Genomic DNA, 10,550 nt, shown 5'->3' with positions numbered 1-10,550 from the left:
TTCTAGGATAGTTTGGCTAGAGCAGTTCAAACATCTTGGCATCAAGTGATGGCCTTTTCTTCTAAAAGTGCAGATTTAGCAAGCATTTCTCCGACGGTCAATCAGTAGCTTTACGTGTTCTAACCCAGCATCATATACACACTTCTGTGTATGCTGTGGTTCCATTCTCCACAACACAATTACTCAAAAACCAAGTTACATAACACAATTCTTCAAGCTACCTGATTGCAGTCATCTCTTACTGCACAAATGAGAAAGACAAAGCATTTGGTTATATGCACTGCAGGTTTTATTACAGGATTTTTTAACTACAGGGAAGAGGAACAGACAATAGGGAAAACCCATCGACCTACAGTCAAAACCATTTTTCCTCAAAAAGAAAAAAAAGTACTGGTAAAAAACACGGAGCATTTAAAAGGAGATTGGAACATCAATCACATCAGGAGACAGGTAAAATATACTGCACACTTCCGATTCTGTAACAACCCTTCTGTGCAGAGTGGAAGGGATGACAACAGGTAGAGCATTTAGCTAGTGTCCATCTGGGGAAGCAAGGAGATGATGACATTAGATCTCTAGCAATACTACAATAGTTACTCAACAGGCATTGACAGCTGAACATACCCTGGCGTTGTAGGCGTCCAACTGGGCGTCAAGTTCCTCTGCCGACAGCTGTTGCTTGCTGTTTCCCCCGCGGCCACCTCGGCCCCTTCCTCTAGCACCGCCGGCCCCACGTCCTCCTCGTCCCCTCTGCATGCCTCCAAAGCCACCTGTACGGTTTCTGGTCATAGCGCCACCACCACCACCTCTGTTGAGACTGGAAACAAAGTAAAGTCCGATCTAACATTCCATCCTCATTTTCTATGACCAAAGCTGCTTGAACTCAACAGGGCTGTGGTCACTTACCCCTGCATTGGTCGCCTCTGTGTATCAATCTGTGAGGTGACGAGCTGAATATTCATGGGGCGTCCTAGAAGACAAAACAATGAGAACCTCAGATTTGGCAGGACATTGCTGCTGAAACCGTTAATCTTATTGAAAGACAAAGCTGAAATGATTCGGATGAAGTGGGCAGTCAATTATCTGCAATTACAAGTTTGGGGTTAAGTGCTAAGCCTAAAGATCGGCTGTTCCGTGGTTTAAACAAGTGGCTGAGTAACATGACAAACTGAAAAGGTGAAAATGGCTCGTGGAAAAAAAGACAAGCAGTTACATTTAATTCCATGTGTTCATGCATAATTTCAAGCTGTGTAGACAAAGACTTGGATCATACCATCTAGGGGGATGCCGTTGTACTGCTTCATGGCCTTATGGGCGTCAGCCCTCCGTTCAAAGTGGACATCTGCTGTTCCCAAGCTTCTTCCCGATCGGTCATAATGGACTGCTGCCTTTTTCAGAGTTCCAAATTCAGCAAAGAGTTCCTGGGGGAAGAAGTAGAAGTAAGCAGATGTTCCTTTTCGCCAATATACCACAGAAGCTGACCGTTCAACACTTGCCACATACCTGGATATCTGCATCCGAGACCCCAAAGTCAAGATTGGAGACAAGGAGTTTCCCTCCGGTTTCCACACCGGCGCTGCTTCCTCCTCCTCCACCACCACCGGCAGCAGCGCCATTGAAGCCACTGAAGCCATTGTCGAACATGTCGTGCTGCCACTTATCAGGGAGCTGCTTGGGCTGCAACAGATGAAAGAGAACGCACCTGCTGACTTCGGGATCCCCTTGCCTCTGTCAAGCACAGAGTCCACACGGCTGGGTGTTGGGGCAACCATGGGCTCCACTTCCAACAGGGCCAGGGTGCTCAGATCCAGCAAGAGGGTCCACAATGTTCCCTGCCCTCCCAATTACTACAAGCTCATCAGTTCAGACAAATAGATTGAACTAGAATAGAACAAAATGTATGAAGAGGGTGTGTTGTACCCATCTAGCAAATGTATATTAAAGTTTGAAAATGGAAAGAGCTAGCTAGTGATAACTGACTGAGAACTTAAGCCACATTAAAAAAACAATTGTTCATCCCAAAAACCACCCACCATGTCTTTACTAAGGCCTAAACTATTAACAAATAATGCCCCTTTTCTCTTGCCACCTGCGCCTCCACCAAAGGCTCTCCAGAAATGATCCTCAGCCTCTCGAGGGGGGTCACCATCTGAAGTTGCGCTGCCTCCAGCGTTGCACAAGGTTTCCCGGGCCACCCAAGAGTTCTTTACCAAAGCCACAAAAAAGGCTTAAACTTGTGACCTCAAAGAAGGGTACTGTCCATGGAAATATGTGGATGGAGCTCCAGAATAACTTAAAAATGCCTGCTACCCAAACTAATACAGCGTGGGTTATCTGAGCGTCCATTTTGAAACCACGCCATTTTGCATGGGTGGTTTGTCTGGTTGACTCGTTCACGCTTACGGATGAAAGAACATTCTTTAACACTAACGTGTTGTTTTAATGTCCATTGCTCCATCCACATACAAAAAATAGCCACACTGGAGGGGAAAAAACACCGAAATTGGCCTCGCCGTAAACCACACCAGCCACTCCAGAACAAAGGATCACCGGGCCGCTTCATCGGGATTTCGACGAAACCAGAAGCCGTGGCGTAGGAAATCTTCGTTTTCTGGCGTTATTGGCTCGATGCAATGGTTTCCTCTCGGTACCATTCGACCCTTGAAGTGGACCACGTTGTTACCGACAACGAAGGAGAACCCTTTATTTGAGGACGATGCCGCTGGATTCAAAATGGCGCTGCCAAGGCCTCGGCGATCCAACTTTAGCGAGTTAGCCATCATGGCTAACAGCACAACTCCAATGGGCCTCCTCTTGGAAATGGTGAATTACACAGGGCTTGGGGGGAGAAAGGACATACTATGCATTCAACTTCCATTAACGCTTAACCGCTTAACTACTGCGCGTTCCCCCCCGAGGGAAACTCGGCGGTTAGCCATCTCGTAACTCCGCTTGACTAGCAAGCAGGCTAGAGGGTTAGCTAGCAAGCAAGATTAGAAGGATGCCGCCCGGGCATTTTAGGTTTGCTAAGGCTTCTCCTTTTTCTGCTCATTCCTTTAACTTTCATACCCTGCTGTAAGGCGTTGGTCTGCCTCTAGCGCGGCTCAGGTTCTGTCGGCTCCTCATGGGGCCGGATCCACTGCCTCGGCCTCCAAATCCTCCTCCGGCGCTTCCAAGACGCCCGGCACTCCCTCCTCGGCCGCCGCTTGAGGCTCCGCGGCCTCGGCCTCTTCCACCGCGAGTTCCGCCTCTCTGCTGCCTGTTCTGTTTGATAATGTCGTCAAGAGACATATCCATTTTATCCGCCATTATGCTTCCCCGGTAATGCTAAACTTGTAAAGAAGTTAAAAAAATATAGCCTAGTCCAAATTGGTCCCTCTGCCTGCACTGACGCGCTACTCTCTTTGCCGCGACGAGAAACACAATGGGTCAGTCAACAAGATATAGGCAAATGCGTGGGATACGTAAGCATTACGTCATTACGCAGGGTAGCGTCACCAATCAAAACACAGCGTTACTAACGCCATTCATCAGTATTCAATGATTCAATCAGCGAGTTTGCTATGCGATTAGTCGTATAGCTTTTCTTTCAAAACTTTCAAATCAACAAAAGAAATCAAATGCCTTTTTCGACACATTTAAATGTTTCCTCCCTCCATAATTACCATTCTATGTTTGTTTCTTTTATTTCATCATATGTAGATACAGTATACTATATATATACCTTTGAAACACAGAGGATGATGTAAGAGGACAAAATTGACATAGTATTTATATTGCCCCTTGAGGCGTAGTCCCAGTGAAATTCACTCTGGTGAATGCAACATCAATGCAAAGGGATTATTGTAAAAGTCTTTTATTCAACACTTTGTCTCAAGGCTGGGGTTAGGGGTTAATAAAGGACAGCATACTTGGGGAGGTTTCTACTTATTAAAGTCCATTTTAGGGCATGGGGAATTCATAATAAAAATGTTGGCCTACATTGCATTTGGCTTTCAAAACTTGCCCATAAACTGTGTCTCCAATGTGATAATTCAAACAGTTCTACTACTCATCTTTTAAACTATCTTTCAACACTAACAAAAAAATAGAGGTCAGCCCTTTAGCATTCTCCTCCAAGGTCATATACTGTAAATAGTAGTAGTAAAGAAAACATGTTTGTATTTAAGACTGAAGTCTTTTGTGTCTTGTTGAGTGTTTGTACCTCAGCATCAGATGTCAGCAAATTTTGATAAAAGTTTCTATTGGTCCAACCCACTAAGAATGTACATATGAAGAATTCATGATGTGAAAAAAAAACCTACAGACAGGAGAATTTCTTCTCCTCAAAGACCCTGTTCAGACAGAGAAAGAGAGGGGAAGGTAGGAGGGTTACTAGCGTCCAAAGTTTAGAAAGGAGATGGACATTCTGTGCTAGACTGGCCAAGAGGTCTGGCTTGCTGGCTGACAGAGGGTTCATGGAGGTAATGTTCTCAAGAATAATGGGTGGAGAAAAAAGCTGCTGGCCCGTCATGACGAAGACTAAGATTTCTTGGAGTCCTGTGTGTTGCGTTTCTTGAGGTCACTCAGGTCCACTGGTGTAAAAGCTTCCAGACCAAAGAGAGAAAAAAAATGTTATTTGGCTTGTACATGATCAATGATGATTCATTTGGTAATACATGAGCATAATAGTATCCATTTCTGGCACTTACAATGTAGGTTAGGATTTGGGTTCTTTTCAACATATTCCTGTGGTCCACGCTCATTGCGTTCGCTGTTCTGCGTTGATCTGATGTCTCTGAGCACACATTGCCAGGCTGCGAGACAATTAAGGCAACAATGTGTTTGTTACATTCCACTAGTTTCATTCCACATTGAACTGAGGATTGACAAGACATCCTGGGGCATAAAGCAAATGCAGTTTGACTAAATGATGGTCAGATTTAAATGTCCAATCTCATTGCCAATATACTGACTATTGTGTCTTGTTCTGTCTTACAAGAGCTTTATTGAATCACACAGAGAAAATACTGCTTAATACTTTTTGCTTCGTTGCCCCTGCCAGAGTACACTAAAGCGATTGTGTTGTTGAAGCACTGAATTCTTTGTACCATGTACCTGCAGCTCATTTTCACTTAGCCACAATCTGGGTAAACCCTGCCTGTCTGTTCAAGCTGGCCGCAAAATTTATAAATGAGGGAGGCAGTGGCTCAGTGGGTAGTGCTTCCGCTTTGGAACCGGAGGGTCGCTGGTTCGAGCCCCTGCTGAGGTGCCCCTGAGCAAGGCACTGAACCCTCAATTGCTCCCCCCTCTGCGAAGGGTGGTAATGTAATGTAAGTCGCTTTGGATAAAAGCGTCTGCCAAATGATCGTAATGTAATGTAATGTAATAAATAACACCATCAATGCAAAATAAGTAGATCAACAAGTCATGTCAAGTGTAAAGGTATTTCAAACAAGTCTTTAAAATATCGCTTCTATAAAGTAAGTTTCCATTTTTGTGGTGTGTATTTCAATGCCAATGACTAACAACTATTGTCATTACAGAAACGGATCATATCGTTGATCATTTCATTCTACTCCCACAGTAAACGAACAGACAAACTTAAGTCAATTCTAGTCCCTGTGAAAGTTCATCTCAGTCAGTACAGACTGGAGGATCTACTCTGCTTAGATGAAAGGGAAGCAGCAGTTGTACAAGTTTACTTACTATCATGGATAAAGCGCACATTTTCCTCATGTGCTGGAGTGAAGAGCTCCCCGGTGTTAGTAGGGGATCTGGGGCTGGAGGTCCGCTTGTAACTATTCACCATCCTGGGAGCAGATGAGCTTTGGAAATAGATAACAGGAAAATTAGCAGCCTGAAAGCCAAATCGATAAGGATACTAGTGCAATTTCACGTTAAAAGACAAATACATTTCCGATTACCTGGTCATTCTGTTTGCAGTCTGCACTCGCTCTTTGCTCCTTTGTGGTGAATGGATGGGATGCGAAGGATACAAGGGTTTCCAACTCCTCTGCTGTTCCTGGCCATGCATGACAAAGTTTGTACACGTAAATCCTCACAGCAGCAACAAAATTCACTTTCTCGGAGAGTACAATGACATCATACAACCATCATACACGTAAACGAATCACACTGCTGTATTGCTAGCAGTGTTTAGATCATTACACACTAGACCAGCTTGACTAAAGTATAAATCTAGTTATGTTAAGGGGCAAAGTTCAGCGACCATTAAGTATAACTGGATCCTTACGATTCGATCTTTTGTTTACAGTTAAGGTTAAGGGAACACGGGCAGGTGACAGTAATGTTAGCTGACAAGGGAGTTTTTGTTTACGTTTGGGCTAGCTAATAAGCACAGGGCTAGCAGCGGACTAAACACAAACACAAACCCAACATATTCACTTTGACTCACATAGTTATGTACCTGCGGACTGTATGTGCCGTATGTAAAATGGATTCAGACTTTATGATGCTTTCTCCTTCATACATCCGAGGAACGAAGCACAGAGCTGATACGGTGTTAGCCTCTGTTAGCCAGCTAGCATGATGCTTATTCGCATACATTACGCTTACATTGTCTCGACGTAGCGTTAAGCAGCTAATATTTAACTAGCATTGCTGCCCTGGCTTATCTCTAAAAACCCACTAACCACAGCCATAAAGATGTTTATAATAAATCCCCCAAATCGCAAGGCAAATAAATTCATTAAAAAAATACCCAACAAACCTTTAAATCCTTTCTTTGGATTATTTATTTTAGAGAATGTGTACGCCTTTAGACCTGGCTAAAACGTTGCCAATGCCAACCAATCATTTCCGGGAAAATGAAGCGGAAGTGAACGGGACGAAAAACATTTCAAGAAAAAGTATTTAATAATAAACATACTAAGCAGTGCAGAGGACGAACAGCGGAACACTATGTATAAATAAAAAAAGAACCAAGATAAACAGGAATAATTACATTTGAGAGAAAGTTGTCGTTCACATGGTGCCTGACAATCCTTCAAATTAATTTACCAAACGTCATCACTTTTCTTGATGACAAAAAGCCACATTACATTTTTAAAGCGTTTCCCCCATTACATATTATACGTTATGAAGTAAACAGTGCTGTATGTTTGATTTTTTTTGGATACTGTGTGGTATAATAATCATAATAATAATAATAATAATAATAATAATAATCCTTCCTTAACACAAATAAAAGTCAAAATCGCTTGACGAGGATGACAAGGATTTCAGATAATGAGTACTTTCATCATCAATAACAATCTCTATTAATTATTATGTATAAAATGTAACAAATTCTCATCACAGCCTCCCAAATCCACAGTAACTCACTGTGCGTCTCCCCCTTCCTCCATAATAATTCTGGAAACATAGTCAAGTCGAGTCAAGTGTATTTGTATCGCCCAATATCACATGTCTCAAAGGGCGTTACAGATCCGCAACATCAGGAAAACTCCCGACCAAGCCCCAAAGCTCTCAAGCTCTATTATGTAATAATAGACTCAAATTTTGGTGCAGTATTTTGCTTTTGGCAGTCTAATCATAATGTGCCCCGCTGTGTCAGGATTAGCTGGGTAAACGAAAAAAATGTATTGATCAAGCCTCTTCTGAACATATTTGAAGTGATTATGGTAAAAATGTTCTGTAATTTTTTTAATTGAAAAGACGGCACAACAACAACTACAAAAGGTTGCTTTATTTATGAAAACATGTACAAAAATAATAATTGCAGAAGAAAGGATAAGACTTTCACTACTGACTTCATATTACTCCCTCTACAGAAAATAAAAGCAATATAGCAATATGTGTGCATGTACAGTATAAACATGCTATTTTCATTTTTCAGACCTATTCATCAAGTATCAATAATCACTTTGAATGATTCCCTCTCTGCCCAGCAGCAAGGATACATACAATAACTCCTCTTATATAAGACGTGAAGCAGCCTTCATTTTGTGCTATACAATGATTTCTAATTATTTAGTAGAATAATACACAGCCTGCAAAAAACAAGCAGTGATCTACAAATTTGTTGTTTAATAGTGACACAATTCTTTAAATTATTCAAATTGAAGCACACGGGGAGAGAAATTACTCCATTATGCTCCAAGAAGGAAGAAATATGCACACCTGGAGTATTGCTTGTAAATAATGGGAGTGGTGTATGACGTATACACAAATTCACAAAATATATAATCAAATAAACAGAACAAACAGAACCTCCATCTTGATTTGTTGTGGTCCTAGCTTTTTACACCTTGGTACACGTTTGTCTGATACTTTTGTGTATGTGTGTATTCCCTGCCATTGTTCTGCCGGGTCCATTTGGTGACAGTCACACACAGCCAACGTCAAACAGCTTGACAAGTTCTTTGCATTCTGAGTCGATTAGGTCTCTAGGCTTCTCTCCACTCTCATTCACCACCTCGGTACTGGCTCCCATCACCAGAAGATACCTGCAAGGCAAATTATTGTTCATCAAGTTGGATTTTCACTCTAGAAATACACTATACATCAACAATCTCAGCCACACTTTGTTGCATTAATGCAATTGATGCTCCTCAATGACTTTCTAGAAACAATTTCTTATTATTCCAGCGACTCTACTCAATAACCCCAGGATTACAAGTTCCCTGGTGGAAAAATATCCAAATTAAAAACCATCATCTTTTCTGCTACACACTGAATCATATTCTGTTATACCTACATTTACTTTGTGCTGTGAATGGACATCTGGCTGTAGTGTATCACTTTTTCAGGAGATAAATTCAAATGACCATGTTCATGTGTTCATAATCGATATTTCATAGGAGAGAATACAACTCATTTCTTGACAATACCGCTTCAAATATCTCTTACAGATTTGGAAAAAAACATCTCCTCATGGATTACCTGGCAATTTCTGGGTAGCCGTCACTGCAGGCCATGTGAAGCGGCGTCCAGCCGTCTTCGTCTCTCTGATGGACATCGGCTCCATATTTGACCAGCAGCTTCACCACCTCCAGGTTTCCTGATAGGACGGCCTCGTGTAGTGCTGCCATACCTGCATGTATAACATGCATGTATACAATGTAAGGAGTCTGTCTGCTGCTGCTCACAGCAATGTAGATAAATTCCCTTTTATGAAATATTTTTGTTCAGAGGCTTTGACCCTCATTAATTTATGGTATTAGAATCAACATTTCTGGAGACTCTACTGACTCTACTGACCTGAATGGAAGAGGGTATCCACACGGACTTTCCTTGCTCTCATAAAACGACCGATTTGCTCCATATCGCCACGCCTCACGATATCCTGGAAGACGATATCATTGGGGAAGTGCACAATTCTCCTTGCGGGTGTGACGGGTGCTACAGGTGCTACAGGTGCTACAGGTGCTACAGGTGCTACAGGTGCTACAGGTGCAGGGATTGCCGGTGCTTGTGTCCGCTGTGTTGAGCTGTACCGTGATGCTTTGGTGTATGAAGGGACGTACGTCGAAGCAGACTTGTAACTGGGAGTGGGCTGCGGCGGGGTGTAATGTGTTGTGCTGTAGCGTGTGGGTGTGGGTGTGTACTTTGTTGTAGGTGTGTACTTTGTTGTAGGTGTGGGTGTGTACTTTGTTGTAGATGTTGACGTGTATGTGGATGTGTAGCGAGAGGCTATGTAATTAGAAGGAGTGTAATGTGTAGGTGTGTAGTGCGCTGGCGTGTACTGGGAGCTCCGCGTGTACGTTGAAGCGGGTGCATGGTAGCTGTACTTCATCCCTGCAGTGATCACAGCTGAGCCCCCTCCTCTGCTGTCAGGCCAGGAGGAGGAAAGAAATCCAAGATAATTCACCAATCAAACAAAAAAAGTATCCTTTGCTCTGTGTCCTTTTTGTCCTCTTGTTGCTCAGGTCTTATCCTTTCAGAGTCCGGCTGGAGCAGATGAAGCTCCCGCTTTTATTCACTCTGCATGCGCACAATTCAAATGTCCTGCTTCACTTCTCTATCCCAATGCTCTTCTTTCCCAGGTCCTGTCTCTTGCCTGTTATGTGGTTCTCAAGTCTCAATCTGCAATCCTTTTTTTGTTTGTTTTCATGCACAGAGTTTGCCGTTGCACATAGTAGTTGTGTGTTGGGGTAGACGGGAGAGGGTCCCTATATACCCTCTGTTGGTCTATTTTAGGGCCCAATATCGAGTGACTTCAGCTTAGAAATGAGTGGCCGTCATCCAGCCACATGCTCACTGACACTGACCCACCCCTAGACCATAAAAACTATTGACAACCATAATGTTCCCTTTGGGTCTTGCCACATCCCTCAAACAATTTTAATTGAATGAGTATTCAGTATATACAAGCTGAAACTATTTTCCTGCAGAGGGAAATTGAATTAATAACTATACTTGTAGAAGGATTTGCTTGTATTTGGGGGTATTACTTAATAGCGATGTCATTTTTCAAGATGTCACATTTCTGTACACAAATTAGTTTTGAAGTCATAAACTAGACAGACAGAAGACGAAGTAAACAACAAACAACAGTATGGGTCCGATTTCCGTTTGGAATGTGGTGTTGATGTGCCTGATCTAAT

At 42.7% G+C, this 10,550-nt stretch overlaps 2 protein-coding genes across 2 annotated transcripts; both read right to left on the bottom strand.

The window, feature by feature from the left end:
• Positions 1-266: 266 nt before the first annotated feature.
• alyref (Aly/REF export factor) lies at positions 267-3,440 on the bottom strand. Its single transcript, XM_076142849.1, has 6 exons — positions 3,070-3,440; positions 1,504-1,677; positions 1,274-1,421; positions 907-970; positions 625-817; positions 267-542 (listed from the first exon to the last, which is right to left on the bottom strand). The coding sequence occupies exons 1-6, from the start codon at positions 3,307-3,309 to the stop codon at positions 528-530; spliced, it is 834 nt and encodes a 277-aa protein (XP_075998964.1). The 5' UTR covers positions 3,310-3,440; the 3' UTR covers positions 267-527.
• Positions 3,441-3,840: 400 nt separating this feature from the next.
• On the bottom strand, positions 3,841-6,828 carry mcrip1 (MAPK regulated corepressor interacting protein 1). Its single transcript, XM_076142850.1, has 5 exons — positions 6,713-6,828; positions 5,907-6,004; positions 5,689-5,807; positions 4,692-4,796; positions 3,841-4,586 (listed from the first exon to the last, which is right to left on the bottom strand). The coding sequence occupies exons 2-5, from the start codon at positions 5,912-5,914 to the stop codon at positions 4,522-4,524; spliced, it is 297 nt and encodes a 98-aa protein (XP_075998965.1). The 5' UTR covers positions 5,915-6,004; positions 6,713-6,828; the 3' UTR covers positions 3,841-4,521.
• Positions 6,829-10,550: the final 3,722 nt, after the last annotated feature.

The sequence above is a fragment of the Genypterus blacodes genome, unplaced genomic scaffold, assembly GCF_046128005.1.
Source record: "Genypterus blacodes isolate CSIRO-AG114 ecotype Tasmania unplaced genomic scaffold, CSIRO-AGI_Gbla_v1 ptg000022l_1, whole genome shotgun sequence".
Classification (NCBI taxonomy): Eukaryota; Metazoa; Chordata; class Actinopteri; order Ophidiiformes; family Ophidiidae; genus Genypterus; species Genypterus blacodes.
The sequence above is the reverse complement of the archived record's forward strand: the minus strand, read 5'-3'. Positions and strand labels throughout refer to the sequence as shown.

Coding starts and splice junctions, on each gene's coding strand:
- alyref (XM_076142849.1), bottom strand. CDS start 3,309: ATGGCGGATAAAATGGATATGTCTCTTGACGACATTATCAAACAGAAC. Junction 971..1,273: donor CAACGGCATCCCCCTAGATG/GTATGATCCAAG, acceptor TTTGTCTTCTAG/GACGCCCCATGAATATTCAG. Junction 818..906: donor CAGAGGCGACCAATGCAGGG/GTAAGTGACCAC, acceptor CTTTGTTTCCAG/TCTCAACAGAGGTGGTGGTG.
- mcrip1 (XM_076142850.1), bottom strand. Junction 4,797..5,688: donor TGTGCGCTTTATCCATGATA/GTAAGTAAACTT, acceptor ATTGTCTCGCAG/CCTGGCAATGTGTGCTCAGA. Junction 4,587..4,691: donor CCCAAATCCTAACCTACATT/GTAAGTGCCAGA, acceptor TTGGTCTGGAAG/CTTTTACACCAGTGGACCTG.